Source organism: Seriola dumerili, unplaced genomic scaffold (assembly GCF_002260705.1).
Source record: "Seriola dumerili isolate Sdu_G_001 unplaced genomic scaffold, Sdu_1.0 BDQW01000073.1, whole genome shotgun sequence".
NCBI lineage: Eukaryota > Metazoa > Chordata > Actinopteri > Carangiformes > Carangidae > Seriola > Seriola dumerili.
In genome coordinates this window covers 7,354,375-7,380,068 of record NW_019174328.1, presented here as the reverse complement: position 1 = coordinate 7,380,068, position 25,694 = coordinate 7,354,375, and the positions used below count along the sequence as shown (strand labels likewise).

At 41.0% G+C, this 25,694-nt stretch overlaps 2 protein-coding genes across 5 annotated transcripts in view; one reads left to right on the top strand and one right to left on the bottom strand.

The window, feature by feature from the left end:
• Positions 1 to 5,381, bottom strand: part of mcu (mitochondrial calcium uniporter) — a 52,567-nt gene extending 47,186 nt beyond the window's left edge. Inside the window, exon 1 of the mRNA XM_022743830.1 lies at positions 5,231 to 5,381. Coding sequence (XP_022599551.1) covers positions 5,231 to 5,347 — 117 coding nt within the window. The 5' untranslated portion in view covers positions 5,348 to 5,381. The remainder of the gene's footprint in view (positions 1 to 5,230) is intronic.
• A 6,075-nt stretch (positions 5,382 to 11,456) lies between these two features.
• The window catches only part of micu1 (mitochondrial calcium uptake 1), a 30,232-nt gene continuing 15,994 nt past the window's right edge, over positions 11,457 to 25,694 (top strand). For 2 of the 4 annotated variants that reach the window (XM_022743871.1, XM_022743870.1), the window contains exons 1-5: positions 11,457 to 11,556; positions 15,235 to 15,399; positions 16,551 to 16,746; positions 18,773 to 18,935; positions 21,598 to 21,641. In XM_022743871.1, coding sequence (XP_022599592.1) covers positions 11,555 to 11,556; positions 15,235 to 15,399; positions 16,551 to 16,746; positions 18,773 to 18,935; positions 21,598 to 21,641 — 570 coding nt within the window. In that variant the 5' untranslated portion in view covers positions 11,457 to 11,554. Of the gene's footprint in view, positions 11,557 to 15,229; positions 15,400 to 16,550; positions 16,747 to 18,772; positions 18,936 to 21,597; positions 21,642 to 25,126; positions 25,139 to 25,694 lie in introns of all 4 variants that reach the window. The other 2 variants (XM_022743868.1, XM_022743869.1) reach the window with 2 other exon arrangements.

Here is a 25,694-nt window from a genome sequence, read left to right as displayed (position 1 = left end):
CTGAACCGCAGCAGACCTTGGAAATTAGTCTGACTACTGCTCGCCAAGGTGATCGCCACCGGAGCTGACAGGAGCTCTGTCAGAAACACAGCCGCTGAGGCCATCAGCATTTCATCACTGCACTAAGATGACAACACAGTCTTGCTTTGATGGTGAGACAATCCATGACATCAGCAGTGAAGGTCATGAAGGCACTGGATACACATGTGGGATCTAGTTTTTTTATGTTTTTAGTGAGGATGATCATCCGTTAACTGCATTATTACCTCACTCTTGAGTAAGGCAGGCCGATATCACATGCACTCATCAAATTCTGCAATGCGATTGTGTTCCAAGTGATTAAATATATTGGTGGCGCTACATTTGGTCGCTGAAATTGTTTTTCTGCAATGTTTGCATTGGACTTCTTTTTGTTCGGTTTCGTCTCCATTGAAGCCAAAATGTGGACATGGTGTTTTTTTTTAAGGTATGTGCTGCTCAGATTGAGGCTCAGTGTTTTTGCGCTTGTGTCATCCATATCGCCAGCTTCGCTTTGAATGAATGCAGGAGAACTTCACTTTGACAGACTTTGTTGGACGGGGCGGAGGCATGTGACTGAACACTAGGGAGTATTTTTTTCAAGGGGACAGCTCATGAACACACACACACACATACACTGGGGAAAGGATTAACCGAATTAACCGACATGAGCAAGATTAAGTTGGCGAGAGGTTCTAAATGTCGGTTATGATACCTTTTCGGTTAATTGCCCAGCCCTACCCTTGAGTAAGCGCAGTACTTTGATGTCAAGATGACAAATGTTAGATGTCCTCTAACAAAATGAAACGCTGAAGTGGGCGCTTGGCCAAACTTCAACTAGGTTTCTAAAGAACACATTAAACTGTATAAGTTTGCTTTGATAAAGACACTGAGCATGGTATCTGTACAATCTAATTCAATCCAATATGACTGTCGTGCCATAATATCTACTTTTATGATGCCCATGATGTGTATGTGAGGTGAATTTAAAAGGGGAGGGTGTTGACCTTGCCTTCTCTGTCACTGCTGCATATGTTTGCAATACTCCTTCTCACCTGGTTTTTTTTAAGTTAGGTTTAATCTGAGGAATGGTGGATTACATAACTTGAAACTGCTGTGGTATAATCCATTGCGGTAGGTCTCTTTATCTCTTAATTTCTTTTGTGACTAATTTTGATGCTCAAATGATGAACTGCTGTGTGTTTACTGTAAGTCCACCTTTCACACTGTTCCCTTGCTCATACACAAACAAATGAGAGCAAACAGCAGTACTAAAAGGGACACTCTGCTTTACTAACAACACAATAGCAACAAGACCTCAGTTCTGGGGAACCAATTCCAATACAAACAACACAAAACACACAGGGGTCACAGCTTGGGACAAATTCGAGATTTTACAGGGCTACTGAGGTCTTATAGAACGGAAAATGTAGTCATTTTGTATCTAGACATTGGTCTAACTAAGATAGGCAGGCTGCCACTCAAGCAAAATAGACTACCATGCCTGCCTGGCAGTGCAAGATTAGCTGTTTCTCCTCTGCTTTCCGTTCAGTGCTCTGCAGCCCGCTATCTGAAACGAATTCAAAAATTGAAGAAGCGGGCAGTCTGTAGTGGACTGAACTTCTCGGTTGTAGTTATCAGTCCGACCCAAAGCTGAGGTACATGATGATAGACAGGTACAATGATGGACAGCAAATTAGTAATGTTTCATTCAACCTTTTAGTGGCAGTAATCTATATATCATACATCATATTGCTGATCTGATTTTGTCATGCTGCCAAATTGATAGCTCCCATCGCTGAGAGTGTGGTTCCTCTTTTGAGTGATCCCTCCCTAACTTGTTTGAATTTTTCTTTTGGAGTTTTTCCTTGGCCATATGGCTTGACATAGACCTCACTGTATTCATTCTATGTGTCTTTTACTACAGTTTATTCATATTGCTAGTCAGGTCTACTTCGACTGCACACAAACCAGCTGATACTGGTATGCTAATGTGGAAAGTGTCTCAGCATATAAGGAGCAGTATTGGGAACATGGCATGATATATGGACTGAATGGAATATCCAGTCAACAAATCAATCTTTTTTGTAACTTTACCTTTGACTGACTGAAACTGTATCACAGCACTTCGCCTCATATAGCCTAGCAAGAGTGTGTGAAACCCTGCAGGAGAACTCAAATCAATTTTCTCACCCACTAAAGAAATCCTCTAGATTGTACTTCATGCCCATTAAAATTGCGCCTGTGTGCAGATAGTAATCCAATATCACTGAAAAGATGGAGCAGTACAGTTGCACTGACCAATGGTCCAGCAGTGGACACCATATGATAACATCTGAGGAGAGACATGCAGGTCATCATCATAAACCTCTAATGTCATAAACAGTCAATCTGGCTTCAGCATTGAATGCCATCAATTATTTTCCACACAGGGGAGGGCCATGCACCTGTCAATCATCAGACTCCAAATTGAAGAAAGAAATCATTAATTCACCTACACTGCCGCTAATATAAGACTCCATTCATCATTGCATGTCAGAACGTTTCGTCCTCCATACAATACACCTGTGTCCCCTCTCGGTCATACATGTAAATGTGAGATTATAAATGGAGTCAGAAACCAGATTCCCATAAAGGGCAGGACTACATTAATGAAACTGCCTGTGTGGACAGGTTTATCAATCATTCAATTGTCTTATCACCTTCAGAACACAACAGCCACTAGCTGACAGTCACTCTCTTATCACACTAATCCGGATAACTTCAGCAGAGAGCTTGTGAAGGCAGCAGGGATAAATTAGTTTACTCCTACACTGATTGGATTAAAAGCCAGGAGTGGGCTTTGACCCCCTGCCCCCAAAGACTACAGCCACTAACTGCTCAGCTTTAATAGCGTGTCGGCTTAAACGGAAATTAATAACCAAAGAGAGCATGATTTGATCTCTTTACTCCAACGTTCTCCATTTTTTGGATGCAGCATCAGGATATATTGACATTCACACATACTATGGAAAATGCCACTTCAACTCATAAGTTATAACCCTTTTACAACAATTGTTCATTTGCAATGACTCAACTCTTCTGCCAAACTTCATGACAGCAGCGTTTTATATGACAGCTGACTCAATAGTAATCCAGCGCAGGTTAAATGTGAGCCTCTGGAGGCCACAGTCTGCTTTGCATCCCTGGGGAGTTGACCTATCATGACTGCACGTCACAGAAGCAGCAGTCGATCTGCTCACTGCTTCAAATTGGGCTTTAGCAGTGTCTTTGGAGCAACATGTCCCGCCAACAGACACTACATGCTTAATGGCAACTCATTAGCACGTGTCCCACTGCAGCTTTATAGACACAAGTCTAGAAACACAGAGTTCCCACACTGCAGCGAAGGACTCATAACTGAGTACAGAGGCTTGGCTGTCACACAGTGACAGGCCCGATTTAAGAGCTGCAGCAGCAACGCTTCGATGGATGAAGACACAATATGACAGGCAAACAAAACTACAACCTGAGCAGACAGAAATAAAATGAAAACCTATTAGGGGTAACTCTGCCGAGACATGGCTCACCCTGTTAAATATCTTCAGGTTTAAATAGGACCACTTATTTTAGAAGAGGGGAGAATACTTCCTCTCCACAGGGGCAAACGTGTTCTATTAAGATAGTTCACAGTAGGTGACAGCACCAGGGGCCGTTGTGGAGATCTGGACCAAGTTTGTCTATTTTGACAGCTACTTAACCCCCAGACCGGTCTGTTTTCACAGGAAGGAGAGCCTCATTTGATTTCACAAGGCCTGTGGCAAGTGTGCGCGTGTTTGTGTAAGGGAAGGGTGAGAAAAGAAAAAAACAGGAGAAAGAGAGGAAAGTGATTAAAGCCAAATACAGAGCAAGAAATAGAAAAACGTAAAAGGGAGTGAGCTGTGTGGCAAAGGAAGACTCACAAAATAACACAGCAGTATTCCTAGCTACAGAGAGAGGGGCATTCTGTCCTGGGCTGCAATTACTTCCTCATTCTTTTGCATTCAGGTCCATCCTGTGCTTCACCTCCCTCCTCGGGCAGCTGCTGTAAAGGCTGAGAGTTTCAGCTGAGGGAGTGGATCACAAGAGGCAGGAACAACATGTGCAACTAGTGCACTATCTTGGCAATTTTGTTAACATAATTACCTTCCTGTTACTATAAGCATTTTGTGAGGTCGCATCTACTGCTACAGTGTCTGTGTAATGGACCTGAATCGGCTTGCAGGAAAACCCAGGATCTCCCAGCTGAATGGGGAAACACCCGCAAGGGAGGGGAGAAACAGCAGGCTGGCTGGAGAGTCTGACATCATAAGTGTGGGCTCTCCATGTTTCAGCGAAGACTCATATGTGTGTGTGTGTGTGTGTGTGTGTGTGTGTGTGTGTGTGTGTGTGTGTGTGTGTGTGTGTATGCACGTCACTCTCTCACTCTCTCATACAAGCACAACTGTGGTGTTCTTCTCCAGCTCTGTGCAGACATTCATTATTCTGAGTTTCTGCTGCTGCACCAACACGCTGCAGTTCACACACACCATGTAGAAGCAGAGAGATGATCGGCAAAAACTGCAGCCTAAAAAAAAAAAAAAAACCCCCCACAGAAACCTGCTCACACCAAACATCCGTACTGCAACTGCACGATAAATAAGGCAACCATCCTCGCCCGTCGGTCACCAAAACCAACCCCAACATCTCCTGCAGAGAAAAAATCCAACACCTTCAACGGGCTCGCATTCAGATTCACACACACAGCGACCAGAACAGCAGTGGCTGGAGAAAAAAAAGAACATGTCTGCAAAGTTGAAGGACGCGGGAGAAATGATGAGATATGAGGCATTATGTGGAAGCAGAGCGGTCTGACGGCTGGTTACAGTAAGCGGCGGGGCAGCGCCAGAGGGGGTGTTGATGGGCTTCAGCAAGCGCTCCCAAAAAAAAAAAAAAACTGCATTGCCTCTGTCAAAGCTCTACGTCCCACTGTGGATTCAAATACCCACACGACACCGGGTTGGGACACATCATGACTCATCTCGTACCTCACCTTTCCGTACAGCGCAATCTCAAGAAAAGACGCGAACGGAAAATCTTGAGGCTAGTTAGCTTTACTTCCTTAGCCAGCCCAGCCACTGCTTTCCCTCCTGGTCCAGCCTGCCTGCCCGGTCCTACACCTCTGCCTGTGCGCTACACACGTCCTGGGACTTACCGGTCTTATGTGCTGATGATGTCGCTGTGAAGAGACAACAAGTGCGGGGAGGCTGCCGGCCACCGCTCCGCTGCTCCGGGACAACAGGAGTACTGATCTGCACACTTTAGCAGCCATCTCTGTAGTGAAACCTAGACGAGAAGGAGACTGCTGCGGGCGGACCGAGACGCACCGAAGGGAAGAGGGAGGGTGGTGGGCGGGTTGCGGGGCTGGACTACGGCTTCGTACACATGCCCAGTGTTGCACCAGTATGCCTTGATAAAACACTCCTGTGCTGGCTAATTCAAAACAAACATATGCACAGACTGCATTTGACTTGTCGCATCCATAACTCAGCTACTCTACTGAAGGTCACAAAAATGTCATATGATAAATTGATTACAGATGTGCACAAACGTGACAGGAAACAAAGTGTTGTGATAGGACAGTGGTTCTCAAAGTGCTGTATTTGCATGTTTAATTGCATTACATTTGAGTTCAGTAGAAATAACAGAGAGAGTAAAAATGTAATCACAGCTCCCTCTCTGAAAATTAGCCTATCTCTCTCAATGGAGGAATCCTGCAAGATAACAAATGTGTAGTTTGTGTGTAGTGTAGAGGTCTGTGGTTTTTCCTTAGTATTGGGTACCATATACACATCTGTAATGCCCAGTACTGAAAGAAACAAAACTATAAACTCATTAGAAGAAATAGATCTCGTGTATTAAAAATAAATAAATAAATCACAGTGGTAAATCAATTGGCAATAGAACTACAGTCAACTGTGTGTAATTTCCTGATCTCCTCTACTAATTTTTTGTTTATTTTGGTATTGCTAAATTAAAACAAGTAATCATGGGTATAGATATACAGTGTAAAAGATGGTGTCCATACCCATCTGTAGCTGTATGTACAGCATATACCGGCTTTCTCAGCTATTACCACAGAAAAAAAACTTAGCACTTAATCTAGAGGTGACTTCACTTCAAAGATATCCAGCTGTCATGAAAGAGACAGACACAATATAACTTGTCTCTCAGTTAGGCTACGTCTTGGCAGGCTTGCTGTCACTGGCCACGCCATCTATTCCTCTACAACTGTGTCTAATATTAGCTTGTCCTTCAGTCACTCTTGTGACAATGTCCCCAAAGAGAAACCTACAGGATCAAATCTAATTGAAGTGATCTTCAATGACTTTTAAACAGCATGGCCACTTCCTAATGTATAATTATTTTAATGCATTTCAGAGCCCCTGTCCCTAAATGGTAGAACATAAGGGCAAGCAGTCAAGTATGAGGTGCTTTTTTTTCTGTAGACTCACCCAACCACTGCAAATGCAGGTAATAGGAGTGGTAATGGGTCTGTTTGGTCAATGAATGTCAAGGAGACTCCCGTCAGTGGAATGTATCCTGTTCTCCTTAATCTTTGACCAAGCCAGTCATACAATACCATCTGCCACACCTGTATTGGTCAAGGGTAAAACCAGATAGCTTACAGTAGGTCTTGAATTATTGATATATAACACTAAACATTTTGTAACTGTCATTGTGGTAATTCATATGATAAAATGGCTCAAACTTTAGAGAATAAGAAATTGATAAATAACGAAAAAGCAAATAAAGATTTGTTTTTTTTGTGGTTGTAGATTGTGGTTGTCTTCTGTTTGTTTCTGAAATACAATTGTAATATTTCATTGCTCCAGAACTCATCCCAGTTCCCTCTGTACTTCTTCAGGTGCAGTGCATCAGGCTGTGTGGGCGATGCAATTTAAATGCAAATTCTCAGCTATGGACAAGGACCTGCTCAAGGCCTTGAGGCTGCATCGATTCACAAAGTGAATCTTTGTGTGATGCCAAACACTACCAAGCACTGGCTCACATAAACCTTTATACTACCACTGTAACTGTACCATGACATATGCATTTGCACATGGTGTGTCAGCAGTTTAGACAAGAGAAGCTGCGATGAAGTGAAATCAATCAATCATTGTAATCAGTTCATAAACAGAAGCTATACAAAAGGTAATTAACCAGTACTTTTTTACCAACGCTTCTTTACATACCTCAGACCTCAGTATCTGAGTTTGTTGGATCCTAATGTGACCTAGTGTATATGCTAGATGATTACAGTAACTGGATTTATCTTATCTATTCAATATATACTCATCTTACTCATCATACTTCACACAAGTAAATAAAAGTAGTTGCATAACTATTGTTAAATAAATGACAAAATATTAAATTAGCCAGTTCCCACCATAAAGATGGCTAGTAACAGTGCAGACACTAGGCACTAGACAACAAGATTAAGTACAAGTGACACTACTACTCCAAAATGCTGTTCAGACCTTAAATATATGTAAATATATTTACATATACTTTCAGAGTGGTCTGAACCGAAAAAAACAAGTCTATTCATATTTATAGTCCAAAGCTTGATTTTCATTTCAAATTGTGCCTCCTAAATTCCAGTTTCAAAAGCATAAATATTCTGAATTCAGGGATTCAATATGAGCATGACAAATTCAAGCAAAATTAAGATTAATGCAATTCAAATTATAATCTGTGCTGACACTAATCTTTTTTTCTTTTTTCAGTTGTCTGCCTACTGTAAAAAAAAAAGAAAAAAAGAAGCTCTTTCAGAGTGACAGAACTGCTTTTAAAAACTCTCTGTACCCATATCTCAAGGTCAGAGATGAATGAATTGAGCAGAATACAAAATGAACTGTGTATCCATGCCTGTGTGTGTGTGTGTGTGTGTGTGTGTGTGTGTGTGTGTGTGTGTGTGTGTGTGTGTGTGTGTGTGCGCATGTCATGTCTGCATGTCTGTGCATGACTGAAATGTCTCCTAGCAGCATTGACGATCCCTGCATAAAAAGGTAAGTCGAAAGCAAGCATGCCTGGGTGTGTAACTTCTCTTTCGTCACACCGCCAATCAGGTACAACATAATGTAACCTAATTAGGCAGTGTATGCTCCCTTTCTTTTCTTGCTTACTCTTCACATGAAGGCTCACAGACACCACACAGCAACATGACTGCTGTAACGGGAACCTGCTTTTGTCTGCAGGTCTTCACCTGAGCTGCCTTTCACCATTATATTTAGGTATAACTTGTGGATCAAGTTTCACCATAGTTGTCACTCTACAAAGCAGCTCAGTCGGGGCTTGGGTGCACAAAAGCCGCTGTCGTTGCTGTAAATCCAACACTCCCCAATAGATTCACGAGTCTGATCTTAATGTGGCACTCAACAGTAACACAGCCTCTTAAACCAAACAAGTCACAGAGGTAGTAACACTTTGCTATGCACTAAAAACACTTGAGCTGAGGAGGTTCCTCTGCAGGCCTGTCTTATCTTCTGCTCCACCTTTGCAATGTCACAACAGTAGATTGGCTTTAGCGTGCAGCGCTATTGCTGTTACATTGCTACATGACGTCCACAAGCTAAACAGTTATCTTGCATGCTTAACCTTACACACAAATTAAGTCAGACTAATGGGAAGCACTAGAGTCAGAAAGTGGAAACCTGAGTAGGAACATGACATGTGGTGTGTTTTACGGTTTACACGGCTGTTAGCTGATCCTTAAGATCTAATGTCTAACGGGCCAGGATACTGAACCCTACACCATGACTACACGCCTCAGACATGGTTACAGATCTAAAAACAGCTATTTAGCAGCTATTCCTTCCCAACCAGTTCAAACGAACTAATTGTGTATGTATTTTGTATGACATTTGAATGTGTCATGTGCAAGTTGTGTGTATTTAAAGTAGTGCTGGGAAGCTTATTAGTTCCAGTGTCCAAACTCGTCTACCAAACCCAAACATATCTACTGGACAATTTAATGAATATGTAATATGTTATGCATGTTAATGCGAAGAATAAAAGGCTGACATGGAGTTTGTGAATAAGATGAATGTCTTTGAATTAGAGAAATTTGCACCACCATTGTGGACTCCCAGCCCATGCTGATGTCCCTATTGTTGTGAAGCTATTCAAATTCAATATGAAATTTCAATAGTGGACAGTTACATATTGTGGGGTTCTTGCAATAAATTGCTTCCATTAATGAACCCTGCACTGGAGGGCTGCAGGCACAGTTAAGTAGCTGTCTGTATTAAAAAGAGAGGAAGAGGGAAGGGGGGGGGGGGGGGGGGGGGGGGGGGGGGGGGTTGTTGAAAATTGCTTGGTGGGAAAAGACAAAGAGATTAGTATAGATAGTAATTTGTAATAGAGAGGGTAACTAGAGATATTAGTTTCAGTGTGTACTTGATATTAAAGTGCTGCTCTGTTAAGGCAATAATTACCTCAACGTCAATGAAACTTTACTGAAATCAGTAACTCCTGCAGCTACATGAAGCAACGATGAATTATCAAACAAGCACACAGACAACAGTCACAGAGAACTGCCTGCCCCTGACCTTTTTGACCACAGGTCCATTTGTTATTGTAATAGTTGTATTGATTAAGCAATATATTGACAGAATGCTCAGATTCTGGCCCCACTTGTCAAGGCAGTGTTCCATTTATAAATGCATTAAATCACATGCTCCTTATATGTCACGAATCCTCAAAGGAGAAACAATTGGCTTCATTTTCTAATTTGATTTTTTAAAGAATCAATCCAAAGTCATTAAACATCCTTGCATTATGCCTCACACCTAACTAAGTTTCAAGAGAATTTGATGATCTGACACAACAAAGTAACAGAGGATTGGTGTATTCACATTCTGTAGATTAACACAAATTAATCTACCAAAGCAGGATGACAATAAAAAGAATATGTTGTTATAAACAGCATTCTAAGCAGTGTGCAGTGTTCAGAACAGGAGTAATGTGAGCAAAGAAGCAAACGTGCCTCATCCTGCTCTTACAACTGCACAAATGTGCATTTACTGGTCTGGTTGCATGCATGTCTTAACTTATTATCTAGATTTCTTCCAGGTGTATTGAGTCATTTCATTTAGCCAAGAGCTAAGCAGTAAATATTATTAGGTTGGGTCTGACCAAAGTGGCAACTGAGCGTTCTCAGAATGTTTCTTGTCAATGACACTTAATAAAAAATCAATGGACAATTGCCCTTTGCACAGAACAATTTTGTTTAGCTGTTTTTAAGTTTAAGAATATGTGTATGGCTATGAAATAATATAAGTTATGTAAGAAACTTAAATCTACTAGTTAATTACACTGTGTTGATGGATGTTGGTGGAGGGGAAGATAAACATTCCTGGCATTTCTTAAAGGGCCCAACTGGTGTTTAGATTCAACTAAACAGTCACTGCTGTGCAGTATTGTCTAGGAGTCTATCTTCAGTTCATTCATAATCTCATTAACATTGACGTAAGGCCACGTCAAGCATAAATCTGACCTGCACTTTGATTAGATGTGACAAGTCCCTGCAACCTGCAGTCATCTATGACACATCCTCAGCCAGCTCAGCAGCTTACCAGCTTTTCCTTTCATATTAAGCATTCAGTCCAGCAAATATGTATTCAAGGCAACAATTATAACTGCCACACTGCAAAGAGGCAAGTCATTAAGTTCTAATACATTTTTATGCTGGCTCTCTGTCAAGGCATGCATGACTGACAGCAGACTCCCTATTTCCCAGTTCAATTCATTTATGATATTGAAACGGGTTTGTTTTTAAATGAGAAACAGAATTGCAAAAGTTGTATTGTCGTATTTGAAAATATACACACAACAGACCATAAAGAAATGCTAGATATTGCATGTCTGAACCTTTCATGGACAATCCGTTTCTAATTGTACCTGTCCTGATTAATATGTAAAAAAAATGTTTGATCTGAAAAAATACTAAGTCATTTGTTGGTAATATGAGGGTCCTTTATCACCATCTTTGTCATGCAGTTTGTGTACAAGTCAGTTTGTTCACCTTTTCATTTTAACTTCAATTTGTAGTATATAAAACCAGGGTGGACTGATTCAAATTAATGTGTTTTTGTCTTTTCAGCCGTGAAGTTGTTTTCTTCATATTACCTTTCGATGATTACCAATTTCACACCGATTATTCAACTCTCTTTTGTGGCGAGAAACTGTGCAGAATCAGAGCGTGCTATGTCTCTGATCGGTGAGATAAATGCCTGGTCATTTGATTTTCCTCTGATTTTACTTGCACTGTAAGTGCATCCCCAGCAGTAGAGGGAGGTAACCCGCCTGAACTGCATGGGGCGGGGTGAGGAGATGTTGCCCAACCCCGTTGCTGGTGAACACGGAACTGCTGTTTGCGTTGCGCTACATCTCTGCAGACACAAGAGGTAAAGACGTACCCTGAAAAACTGAAGACACTATCATTTTGGATTGACTGGCGTTTGTGTTGTCACTCATGTGAGTAACCTTGGTGCTTCTTTGCTAACACACCTCTCTAACCAAGCAGTGTGTAACCGTTATAATCAGTAGCAGCTTCCGGTGCTAAAAGTAGACATTTATCCTAACGTGAACTGTTAGCTTGCTAGCTTGCTAACGTTAGCTGCCCTACGAAACAATTTTGTCACCGCTGGACTCGATAGTTGTGTCACATTAACAATAACAAGTTATTCTAACTTAGGACTGACGTTGAAAATATGTAGGTTATTACGGGATAGCAGACAGCAAGTAGCAAACGTTGTTTTACTGCGTACTGTTGTCAACGAGCTTAACTTGGTGCTAAAAACAAAACATTGATGTTCTTGTGCATCACGAGAAAAGTTTGGTTGTTCACGTTTCCGCTCTGACATGATAAACATGACAAGAATATTATCTTAAACGTTATATTTATGACATCTGACGGTTTATAATTAACGTTTAATGCTGGCTTTTGGTGACAGTGCTATGTTAAATATTAATGTCAAACACCGACTCTCCGTTGGGGACCAAATAATCAGCCACACCCCCACGTGACGAAGGCAGGTTTTGTCTCCTGGGTGCTCACCTGTGAAGATGTTAACGTTATATGGTTAGATATATATGTGACATTTGGGAGGATAAAAACTTATCACTCTAAGACAGGTTAGTGTTGTGCTAACTTCTGCTGAAAGTAAACTTCTCAACTTACTTGGGAAAATTACACGTGGACCCTTGGGTGCCTCTGGACCACAGTTCTTGGAAATTGTTGATTCCGACCAAACTGAGCCACCCGGTCTGTTTAGGCGGTACACAATAATCACGTTGGTTTAATCACCAGCAGTAGATACATACTGCTTTAACACTTGTGTCTATACTCTTGATATTCCAGTTGGGCGTGAGATGTGGCCAACTATGGTGTGAGTCACCACACTGTCAAAATAGCCCAACCTTTGTATATTGTTACATGTTGATTGTCTGTCCAGTGTATTTTGATTCACAGTGATACACCTTAAGGTAATAATAAACAGTTTGTAAATGTGTGACAGTGCTTACATTTTTAAAAATGCTTTCGTCAACTTTAGTTAATGAATCAACTTTTAAGAAAGTTGTGAGCAAGTTGCAGATCTGCTTAAAGATCTATGCAATGTCTGTAATTTTCCAAATTGGTGACAATTGTTTTTCATAAGACACTGAGTGTAGGAGGTATACATGCAAACTCTTCTTCATCTGTGCCTCTGATACTCATGACAATAATCCCCTCTCTCTGTTTATATTTACTGCTTGGATGCAAAAAACATCTCTTAACAGCAGAGGAACTGCAAAGTTTAGCATCTCGGAGCTGCAGAGTTTACTGTTATTTGTGAAGAATGCATCACTAGTTTCAACTGAGGACATAAATCATCATTCTTAGTGCCACAGGCTGTTGAGGTGACATGCCTGCTCCGTTTCTGCCCCTTTTTGTTTTTTTGTTGTTTTTTTTTAGGATGGGATCATCCAAGTACCAAGTAGTGTTCACACATCAGAACACATCAGCAATACATGTCACTGTAAGGAGGTGGATAATGTTAATGACCAAGAGTGATATTGATTCACCAGGCCCCAGGTCAGTTTCTGGTCCCAGGGGCTGAATGTGATTCAGGATTGTGCTGTGGGAGTGGCTGGACTTAATGCTTTTTAGGGAAGCAGAATTAATATTTTAAAACACTTGGCTCACCCTGACACGGTACAGCCTGAGACATCCATATGCTAAACAAAGTTCCATGCCTTATTCTGTCAGGAGGGCAGTATTGATTAAAATAAAGTCCTACTTGGCTGGGGTTCGATGTAGGAGTAACATTCTTTGTGCTTAGAGCATTGGTATGCCTCAGCTGTAGAAAATTATTTTCTGTACAAGCTTCAAGCCCCACAGCTGGGGATGTTGCAGATCATGGGTAACTCTCACTTTGAAAGTGATTAATTTCATCTCAGTAGACATGCTTCAAAGGCCCAGGTGGACTTTAATTACACTATCCAAAATTGGCGATCCTCAGCTGGCAGCTCAGAGTCAGAGATATCAAGAAAAACAAATCAGTGGTTTGTGTTTGTCCTTCTGTCTCTTGTGTATGATAGGCTTGTGTGGCACATTATGTACTTGTGTCATGATTTTGTAGGGGCAGAGATGAGAAAACTCTTTCCAGTTGAGCATACATCAGGCTGGGTAACTGTGTCTCAGGTACAGTGATGAGCAGCACTGGGGCTCCACAGGGGACTGTTCTGGCTCCATTCCTGTTCACCCTGTATACGGCAGACTTTAAATACAACTCTGAGTCCTGCCACATCCAGAAATACTTGGATGACACAACTATTGTGGTGGGTATCAGGAATGGGCAGGAAGAGGAGTACAGGGATCTGACGATGGCCTTCAGTGAATGGAGCGACAAGAACTGCCTCTTTCTAAGCACATCCAAGACCAAGGAGATGGTCATGGACTTTCGGAAGTCTAGGCCAACCCTCCTCTCCACAACACTCTGGCAGGACAGAGATGCAGCTACAGGTGCAGCAAACGTCTCAACGTGGTTCAGGAGATCCTTTATTCCCACTGCCATCAGGCTATACAACACCTTAGCTAAAGGATGTTCTCTCAGGGCAAAATTTGAGAAATTATGGCCGTATTCTTATTTTGTTTTGTACAAATATGGGTGATTGCTCTTGTTTTTTGGTACTTAATTATAAAGCCATCTATACAGGCAACTGTCATTCAGGTTCTCCTGTTGCATTACACACGTTTTTGGTCTTGCTGGTTTCTGTAGTTCAGTCTTTGGTACCAGTGTATTAAGATCTAGCTGTCTCCAGTTCCACAAAAATGGTGTGCATGTATGCTCACTATTCCCCTTAGTCCCTCCAGTCAGTTGTCATGGGCTGCTGAACACTCCAATTAGCATATGCCATGTCTTCTTTTTTCTTTCTGCTGAATCAGTTTGACAATAGGTGTCTGAATTGTTAATAGGGTATCGACAGGTGGCAGCTGCAGGCCTCAGTGGGATGAACTCCTCTGTCCTTTAGTTTAAAAAGTGCACACATAGGAGCCACAGATGCACACCAGTAGCCCCTTGCTTAATTGTTAATCATCTTTCCGTGACACTGATGAATTAAGCAACAGTCTGGTTGAAAATGAAGTTCTGGAGCTTAGCTGCACTGGTGGCAATTAGTTTTATCCTTGCTTTCCGTTGTTTATTAAATGAGGTGTGTGTGAGGATTCCAGGACATTTATGCAGTGACTGTTAAAGGTACAGTTTTGCCTGTAGTGCAGTATGACAACAGATCCCAAGAGTGAACTGCTGTTGTTTTAAGCTTTGCCACTTGAGATAAGTGTTAATTAGTTTTTGGTCAAATTCTCCAAATCCTTACCTAACACTTCAGTGGCTTATGACTGGAGAATGGATTGTGGTTAAGACAGTGGGAGCTGTGTGCCCATTTCTATGTGATGTTAAGATGCTATATACAGTATGTTGTGTAGTTTGAAGTGGTTTTATCCTCTCATTTGTCAGTATTTGCAATAAGAGAAGCAGATCTATGCCGGCTGTTGTAATTTTTTTCTGCTGTAACATGCTGGACAAAATACCCTAAAACAACATTGAAGAGCATTTCTTATCTCATAGGTTGTCAGCTCTACATTTCACCACACTCTTTTCCCCAGTGCAGGATGTTCCGCTTGCGGGCGTTGTCTGCAGTTTCAGTGGGACTAGTGCAGTTGTCCCGGCGCTACCACAGTGGGGCAGTGCGTGTGTCTGGCCGGAGGAGGCTGATGCTGGCAGCCCTGGCTGGTGTAACTGGTGTTTCTGCTAGTGCTGGGCTTCTCTGGAAAAGGTACGTCTCAATCCATGGCTACACCAGTGTGCTTCTACAGTCTATGCAGAAAATAATTATGCCTTTTGAAACCTGACTTAACTTAAATTCAAAAATGCTTTATTTATTATTTATGCAGTTGCAAACTTGAAAACACACAAAGAATTTCTTCATACACATAAAAATAACCAAAAATTACAAAATGTGTTTACATAAAGACTTTAAAAAACAGTTGCTCTAAAACTTTTCAAATACCCCTCTACCCCCAAACACGACATTGCTTGCAACAATGTCATGTGACTGTGTTTTCATTTCTCACATCTTTTGAGCTGCATTTTTTCTGGTTTTCCTACCACATCAAAGATATTCCCCTGGAACGACACACCTCTCTTTGGAGTGCACTGTCTTACGCCATGACTTGCAAGTTCCCCTATCTGGTGTGTTCACCATTAAATAAACAGACATTGATCCACATACTAGGATTTGCTTGGGGTACAGTATTCAACGGCATGTCGACTATTGAGCACATGCCAGATCCTATTCCCCAACATTACACAGCTGTTAGGGAAACCACCCCAATCAAGTCACGTACCTGCATTTCTGTTGACATTCCAAGCCACCACCCCAGGGATGTCACAATGTTTTTATGGCTATCCATTACTAAGGAGACTGGTGTTTAGTTAAGGCAAAGCGGTAGAGAGGGTGTTGACGTGAGTGCTCTACTGGGACACAATGACAGTGCTGCAGTAGGCAGAGTGATGGATGGTGCCTCAGGGCATTTGAGACTGATGGGACGAGACTGTTCCAGGCCTTCACCCCAGGCTTCATTCTCCTTGTGTCTCATTAAACTGAATTATTCAGCCTGCTCCAGACAGAGCCAGCTATTTATTATTATTGTTCCAATTTTCAATTTAGTCAGAAAAATGGTCAAGTGGGAGTGGGCTCTGCATTGCACAGACAAGTAAAACACAGTCAAACACGTAACCCCACCCCCCCACCCCCCACATCTGTTTGAACTCTGCTTAGCATCATACCTATAGTACTTCACCTGTTCTACTTGGTACCAGTGCAAAATACAAAGGAATATTGCAATACTTAACCGCTTTGACATAGACATAGAACTGTTCCTGAGATACTAATCTTTTTCTAATCTTTTTCTTTGTTGAACAAAGAGCATATGCGGATGCAGGGCCATCCGTTCGACACTCCGAGCAACCAGGTGGACAGGAAGCGGATTTTGTGAGGGATACAGACTCTGAGACGGAGTCAGAGAAATCGGTAGAGGCCACAAGTGGAGATAACGAAACGAAGGATGAAGCTGGAGAGGGGAAGAAAAAGAAGCCACGTTCTGGATTCCGTGACCGCAAGGTAATCAATAAACAATAAACATTCAGACAGTCCCCTGTTTAATTCACCTGGAGAATGGTGTTTGAATGCCTTCCTAATCAATCCCCAATATGCAAACGCTGGTACATTTTGACAGTATATTTTATGGAGACATACAAGTTGAATTGGAGAGCATTTTCTACTGTCATAAACAACAGAAATATGCCACCCGCAAGATTTTATTGCTGTTAATTAGGCAGTAGATGACAAAAGACGAACGAAGGAAACAAAGGTTCTTTGACCAATAGATGCCTTTTTTCTTTCAAGCAATGTGATGAAATGGTACATCTGACTTATGGGTACAGATGTAGAAATTGTGCAATTACTCTTGCCTCTGCAGCAGCAGCCATAGTCTGCTGAAAGCATATAGATGTCTAGGGAGTAAACTGTTTTAGTGAATCACAGCAACACAGGATTTACTAGTGTGTTGGTAAAAATAAGTTGTTTGTGCCAGCTCATTGACTATGTCAAAGGAGGAATGTATGTTTGAAGTATTTAAAGTACACTGCTTGATGTCAATTCTGTGTTTGTGTGTGTGCACATGTACATGCATGTGCATCAGACTGAGATTGCTGTCAAAATGGTCAAATATTGATGGCGGTTTACAGTATGTGTGGTGGGAAGACCGTGAACATTAAACATCCAGATGTCTTCGGAAGTGGAAGTCTTTGGGAGTTTTTGGTTCTTCCATGTGTTTTTTTTTTTTTTTTTTTTGTCTTTACTTTTTTCAAAGGTGACAGGGACTTTCTGAATAAACTCTAATGGAAAACTATGCAGCAGGAGGGAACTTCCACTCTCATGTGTGTTTAAAATTCAATGCTTTCACCTTTTTACTAAGATTTAAACCTCTTGTCTCAGATGTTGAACAACAACTTTTGAAAGTCTGAATTAAAAATGAATAAATAACTGGCATGACTTGAATTTCAACCCACCTCATTGTGTAAATGTAATTTTTGTAATGGAAAGAGAGAGCATAAAAGGTTGAAAGCTCAAAAGAACAAACCTGAGTCTCCGTCAGTGTGGGTGACGCTGAGTTCAGTAGCCTGTAAATCTGAGGAGATGAGAGCTCGACACAGATGACAGTGTGTCACAGGCTTTCAATCAGTTATGCTCTAAGGCACTTCCACACGACTTTCCTATAACCTCTCATCCATACACTGATGGTTGCTTCTTCTGGGAGACACGCTCCTGGTAATTTCCCTAAAGACCAATAACGTCCGCTAAAGAGCAGGAACCATCACTGAAGAACTTAATCATAGCTGCAGTCTCAAGAAGAGAATCTAGTTTGATCAAATTCTATGAATCTCTCTCACTCTCTTTGTTATCCAATTGAAGTGGATAACAGTGTCAAAAAGTTGAAGCTGTAAAATGTGTTTTACTTTTTCCACAGGGAGTTTGTGTAGTTTACACAATCATTCAGTGTCACATAAAATAACCACCTCTGAAGACTGTGGCTGCTCTCAGCTCCCAAACAGATGCCACTCTGTCAGTTTCCCAGTTATGCTGCATCGGTTTGAAACTTTCTACTGAAAAGCGGATGGCAGTGTTAAAACAAACATTGACTAATGGCTAATGCGTGTAACAGAGCTGAATAAATTAGTTTTTTGTGTTTTCCAAATTGTTGGACTTCAGTATGTCACTGATGCCACGCTGTTAGCCTTTTGCACGGTTTTTACTGCTTTTCTGGAGCTGTGATAACTCTGCAGTCTCCCTTCATGTTAACACGTCAGTCAGACTGATACTGACACTTTGTTCCCAGTTTTTATTATGTGGTAGTAGAGTCAGGAGGTTAATATACTTCCCCATCCTGCTGACACCTGCTTCTTTATTCTGGTCACTCCATCCCCCCTTCTGCACTCTTTTAACTCTCCCTCAGATTATTTACCTTGCTCACTGGATTGAAATATTCCTGGTTCTTTGAGCTTGTTGTTTGGGTATATTAGAGTGGTGCTCATGCCTAATGTGTGAAATTTTGGGTCATTAATTGTACTTCCTGTCTGGTTGGCAGGTGATGGAGTATGAGAACAGGATAAGGGCCTACTCGACTCCGGACAAGATTTTCCGCTACTTTGCCACGCTGAAGGTCATCGGCGAGCATGGAGATGCTGAGGTTTACATGACACCTCAGGACTTCATACGCTCCATCACACCTAATGAGAAACAGCCTGAGAGTGAGTTACTTTGCTTTCCTTCTTCTGCCTTTGCTCAGTTTTCATTTGTGACTTCTTAACACCCACTGGCATGGTACTATTCTTTCTATGAGTTTCACTCCTTTTTCCTTTATTGCTTGAGAGTCAAGTAAATGTTCAGGGTTATCCTGGGTGAGATGTTTCCAGTTAGCAGTGCTGACATTATACCTGTATCTCTCCTCTGGTGGAGCATTACCTGACACAGCCCACTTTCACACTTAACACTCGCATGGCAGTCTAAGACTTATGACAGTTCATGGTATAATGATCCCACTGACTGTGTTCACAAGTATGAAGGGAGGCGGGGAGGGAGGGGAGTGTCAAGGCTGTCCGATCACGCTGAGTTGAGGGAATTACGACACAGCAGTTGGTGTTTCAATTAACGGGTTCAAACCAGAGCAGATCTCAGGCGTCACACATGGAGCCAGTGAGAGATATTTGATCTTCAGCCATGGGAGGGTTGGGACGGCAGGGAGCTTAACTTGGCATTGACGTGTTTCAGTGCCAGTCTTCTCGATCTGTTACCATCCCCCTCTCAGTACCTCTATTCAGTTAGATTTGTGTGACATTTTATTGTATAGGTGTATATTAGCCTCCAGCACAGACTTGCAGGCAAATGCTCTGCGTGTAACAACTTTTAGATCATGAGCATTCATCCACAGTTGAGGAAGCAAGCCTGCAGTTAGCACTTAATAAGGATTTAGCTGAGCCTGTCACGTCTGCGCTGCCTCTCCTGTTCACCTCAGCACTTCTATCTGTTAACCACGTAAAAGACTTGGCCTAGCTTGGCCCCCATGGGCCTTCCATTCTTAGACCTAGTACCTCTCTTCCCAACTTCATGAGTCCAAGGCTCTTCACTTCTTTATCCTGTTTTTTGCCCTTCCAAACTGAAATTAAAGTAATGATGACCTGAGCTCTGTTGGATAAGAGAAGGTTCAGCAAAGCAGATGAAAAAGCCAAGAGAAACTGCAGTTTACTTCACAGGCAGCTATTAGACTCTCTTTTTAAAGCACCCCAACCCAAGTGAGGTTAATCAACAGTCCCTATTCAATTAAAAAAGTTATGGTCTCAGTTGCTTTTGTTGTTTTAATGCTCAACAGATTTTCTGGTTCATAGATGATGAATAACCCAATGGACTTAATAAGTAATTTAAAAGATTTTAGTTTTAGCCACCCTTTTATTTTGAATGGTCTGTTTGGACAGGGTTTAGAGATACAATAGATCCTCAGGAGGACGAGTACACAAAGTATCATCAAATCCAAAAGTCCAGCCTCGGAGGGACCAATACTCATGCTCCTTGTTAAGCTGAAATGTGAATTTTATGACTAGCTTGTTGCAATTTAAAAGACAGAGTGTAGAGTAGTGAGGGCTGATGGGACTAGACCAGCTGTGTTCTTTCAAATGTGGGCAAAAGAAGGCTTACTTTCAGGTGCGTTTGAAACAGCTCTTGAAATGGGACCGACCTTGTTGGCACAATAACAAGTCTAGAAATGTGAATTTAACCTCAGGATTCCAGCCCTGTAATTGGGAATCCCAGTTTATTGTAGTAACTGACCTGAGGTTAAAGGATTATTTACCCAGCAAAAGATGGTGGTAGGCTGTTTATAGAGGTCTTGGGTGTGATTAGGTTTTCTGTAATGCTGATGAAGTTAACTTTTTGAATTATGATGTTCACTTCATTAGCATTCAGTTTAATGGGATTATACTCTAACCGTCACCCTCAAACTTAATCTGGTTTGAGACTGTTTTATCAGGTCAGCATAGTCTTTCTGTGCGTAGTCTGTCTGTGTAATATAAAGAGCCTGTATCACTCCCAGATTGTCTTTTTACTCAAGTACCAAATCCTTCATCATTTAACAGATGACAACTGCTGCATCTCACAAGAGTTTAGAAAATCACATCAACAAGATTTGTTAGTATGAATTACATTAGTTTGGAGGTATGGTTGTCTTTTTGACACAAATTCATAACTCAAGTTTGACGTATATTTGATAAAGTTTAGTGATAAGTGTGGGAAGTCACTTTTCATATCTTCCTTGCAGGAAGCAGAATTGTGTTCAGCTAGAAAATGAATCGGTAACTTAAGCATAGAAAGACATGACACAGAAATAGACCTACAGTGAGGAAAACCAGGAAGACCAGGCAACAATGACATTTTCTTATTTTCAGTTGCGTGTGCTTCATTGAAGTGATTATTCATTGTCTTTGTATAATATAATGACATTAATTTGAAGCATCCAAACATGATATACATGATTTCAAGCAATCATGTATATTAACATAAATACTACATACAGTTAATCTTGCTTTGTGCTGCCGACCTGGATCTATAAAATAAACCCTGATTGAGAACTTTGTTATAACTGATGATCAGAGAAGTCAAAGCTGAATGCTGATGATTGTTTATTTTAAAGAATTGTCAAGATGGAAATGAGTTGTTAATGACCATTATTAATCTTGAGCACGTGTCAGTGATAGCTAGTGGTTCAGTAATGACACCAAGTAAAAACATTTACTCTGCTTCATGTTTGGTGTACATCTTGATGCCCCTGCTGTGCAACTAGTCCGCCTCTCATCTCATTTGTTATATTTGTCTCCTAATCTGCATCTGTTTATTCTCTCTCTCTCTCTGTATCTTTTTCAGATCTAGGCCTCGATCAGTTCATTGTGAAGCGCTATGATGGCAAGGTAAGAAGTGCGCGTCTTGGTGGTAAAGAGGATAGATTAGCAATCATGAAGGTCAACAGCAGGGAGTTTTTATTATCATCCCAAACTAAATGAATATTGCATTTCCCCAGAAAACTCTGTTCTAATTACATATTATCAGAGCTTATGTCTTTTCCCACTGAACAACTTTCCAGTCTACCACAGGGGTTTATTCCCCAGAATGGCCAAAGTCAATGACAGCTTGAATAATCTGTTCCTCCAGTATACAAAAAACACATTTTCACACTTATCCCAGGGTGATGTCTGGGCATGCAGATAATGTCAGTTGTATTATTGAGGTTTTATGATATCTGCCTCTGACATGTCTGCCACTACTACAATATAATGGAGTTGAATTTAGCACCTTAAATGTAAAAATGTAATGTCTTTCATGTCCAAACTCTTAAATATTGATCTTATTTCCATACAGAAAAGATCAAGCAAATGACATCTGCACTTGATAATTTGGCTTTATAACCCCAGAGTACACTAAGGGTTTTATCTGTTACTGCTTGGATTTTAAATATGCATACGCAGAGGATGAATTGTAAGTGAGTTTTGAAAACTACAGTGATGAAACTGTTAATGAAATGAAGTGAAAAAGTCAGATATTATCTATAAAGAAACAGTATGCAGCATGTTAGTTTTTTTTGGAAGTGTCTTTTGCTGAATCCCAATCCCCATAAATGTAGTATTACATAATAGCATAATGAAATCCTTCAATGAAATATATAAATATATAATATAAATAAATAAAAAAACCCAAAAAGTGCCACATTCATTCATCTTTCCGGCTGAAATGACATTGAAGAAAATGGATAAATAAAACAAAAACAATGTATAAATTGAGGTGATAACTCAGTGTCACAGAAATGAATAAATACTCATGAGGGGCAGTAGGGTTATAGCATCGTAAAAGATGACATATGAAAAGAGATAATGAGGAAAAATGGAAAACAACATTACATTCTGTCAGGTCAGCAAGGAGTGCAGAAATTATCATACTGTTAGAAACACATCTATATGAAAGTTAGCTGATATTTCTGGGTCTTCTTTGATGTTAGTTGGTGTATTTTAACTTTTTCTGATGCAAAATGTGCAATGTCACAGAGTTTCTTCCATTGCAGGTACAAATTTGATACAAAATTTTTTATTAATGATATATTACATACAACAGTCAAAGCCATACAGTCTCTGAGATGTTTTTTTATTTTTGCTGATGTCTTCTGCTTTGCTGTCGGCTTCTCAACCGTCAATTACTGTGAATGAAAAACAATATGAGTTGAGGCTACAGTCAATAATCAGAATATCTTGCTTTCCAAATACAGTTTAAACTGTAAAAGTTCAGAAAAAGGTTTAATGGGTAAAGAAGAAAATACTTTTCACCCAACGCAGGGATCCTCTTCCTACCTACCTTAATTCTCAAAACATCCAGTTAGTTAAACCTAGTTCAGAAAAGCCTGGATCTTTAACAGAACAACTCCATATTGAATCATTACGAGGCACAAAGTGGGCCTGCCCAGTGCATAATGTGACCTGTAGTGACTATTTAAAGAGAACAGCAAGTGAACCTTGGACAGGGTACTCTCCACCTCCCCCCTCCCCTCGATGGCTACAGTTTGACTTTAAAAAGAGCTAGCCTCTGTGCTAACATTTCTCTGTTCACAGTCAGGAAAATAGAAACCATCAATATAAATCTACAACATCATTATTTTCATGTCCACTTTCCTTGATATTGATTTGTGACCATTACTACCCTCTCTCTGATCTCAGGGAGTATCTCTCACACCCACTAGCCAACCATCCATACTCATTTATTGTGAATGGTCATAGCTGTCATGATTGTAGACTCTAAACTAATTACAAAGTCCATTGCCCATATGATGATGATGAGTAAGTTTGTACCTCATCTCAATGCTGCAGGCAGATGAACCACACCAAATCAGTGAGGCTAAAGAGAAAACAAAGTCTGTTTTTTTGTCACAACTTTCTTCTATTACTCCCCCTCTCTGCTCGTTCTGCAATTTAGTTTTACCACGCCTTATGCTTTGTGAAAGATTCTCCAGAACTTTGACTCACCCTTATTTCAAAAACACATTAACTAAATAGCTTGTGCTATACATTTAAAAAAGTAAATGTTAAATTCTGTGGCAGCCTCAAATAGAAATGGAGCACTGTACCTTAATGGCCCTTGTCTGCCTATGGAAATGTCATTCCTATCTCCAAGCCTTGTGTTTCCTTTATTTGCCAGGCAAATCTCTGGACACATAGTTTTCTCTGACACTGTATTTAGCTATGGTTATCCCCTGAGATTTTCCCTTTGCCCCCCCCCCCCCTCTCCATCTCCCTGATAGGCTTTATCCAAACCCCTTCTTGCCCAGAGACACGTGACTACTCATTGGCTTAATGGGCACCTCTGGCTAGTTGGGAGAGGAATAAACCATTACTGTTTCCTGCCAAGAAACCATGAAATCTAGTTCACATGAAACTAAAAACTGCAATGAATTAGACCTAGATGAAATGGCCATAGCAGTACAGTGGTGCGATATCTGTAGTGTGTAAATCATGAAGTCGATGGAGGGTGTGGTGAAGTACAAGGGGAGTGTTTGAGCTGGGGGTTGGGTGCTAAACTACGATTGAGGCTAAGGTCGATGGCAGACAGGACTACAGTATCGTGTGAGAGTAACATGAGAGCTCTCTTAAAAGACACCTGTGTCTCACTTCCTGTGGTTTAATTTACAAATAACCAAGCCACCTGACACATTTGTCACATACATACTGTTCAGCCACAGTTAAAGTGGAAGATTGTTTAAAAGTGTACTTGTTGTAAAGCTCTCACGACATCCCCCCTCCCACCCCTCTCTCTGCTCACACTAATTTGTTCCAGGTTCAGTTTGTACGTAGCAAACATTACATGCCCTATATGGTTGTTTCACAACTGTTGTTCATATTGACTCACTCTGTTTGTTTTATTTTTATTTTCCTGTCCATGCGAACACAGTTATTTTAGAAGCCTTTAAATGGGATTGCTTGGTTTACTCAACCAGTTGTTTGACTGCATCTTTTCTCTGCTGTTAATTCACTCCATCTCTGTGATTTCGCCTCCTACCCTGATCATGTGGACATGCTTTCAGCTGCTGTAATCTTATGTTTATGTGACCTGATGATGCCATTGTTAACTGTTGATTATTTTCTCATGCTCTTATCAGTCATTCTCTCTCATTCACATAACAAGTAATCCCTCCATTTTCTCTCTCTTCCCTTCCTCATGAATAACCATCATCCTCAACTCCCTGTCTCCCGAAATCCCCACTTTTTGTCCTCCCCCAATCATTCCATCTACTGATCACCCATTGTCCGACCACAAACTCCCCCAACCACCCCTTACTCTCCTACTCCTCTTCTGTCTCCTTCCCTCCCTCCGTCCCTTCTCATCACCTCTCTGTTCTGCCCCTCCCTCTCTGCAGGACTTCTGGCAGGTATGGGGTGTGTGCCGAGCAGCATGTGTGCACCTGAATGAAAAACTGCACTTTGTAGTCACTACCTACTCCCTCTGTCCTTTATACTTTTTACTGTTCTTCCTCTTATGTCTCTCTATTTTTTCCTACCTTTCTATTACTCACTCTCTCACTCCTCTGTAGTAACTTGGAGGACATAGCTATTCACAGTTGATAGTCCAGGGGAACAGCTAAGTTAGTAGTTTTTCCTGCATTTACCACATCTCAACTTCAGGAAGTGTGAAACCAGAAACACGGCTTCAGTTACGGTAGCGATCACTATGGATAGGACAGCAGCCAAACTGTGTGTTTAAAGTGTATAATTTCTAACAAGAAATCAGTGGACTGGTAATAGAATGTTGAATTTACATCTAGCTTGTCTCTCACAGGGTTTACATGCTGTAGGCATTGAACACAGCCAGAAGGGAGAAGTCAAACCATACGAGGATGGAAATAGAATAAAGCAATGGCACTGCATTTTCTTATATAATAAGCAAATTATATCATGGCCATGAAAAGTACTGGTTTCTGATTGGCT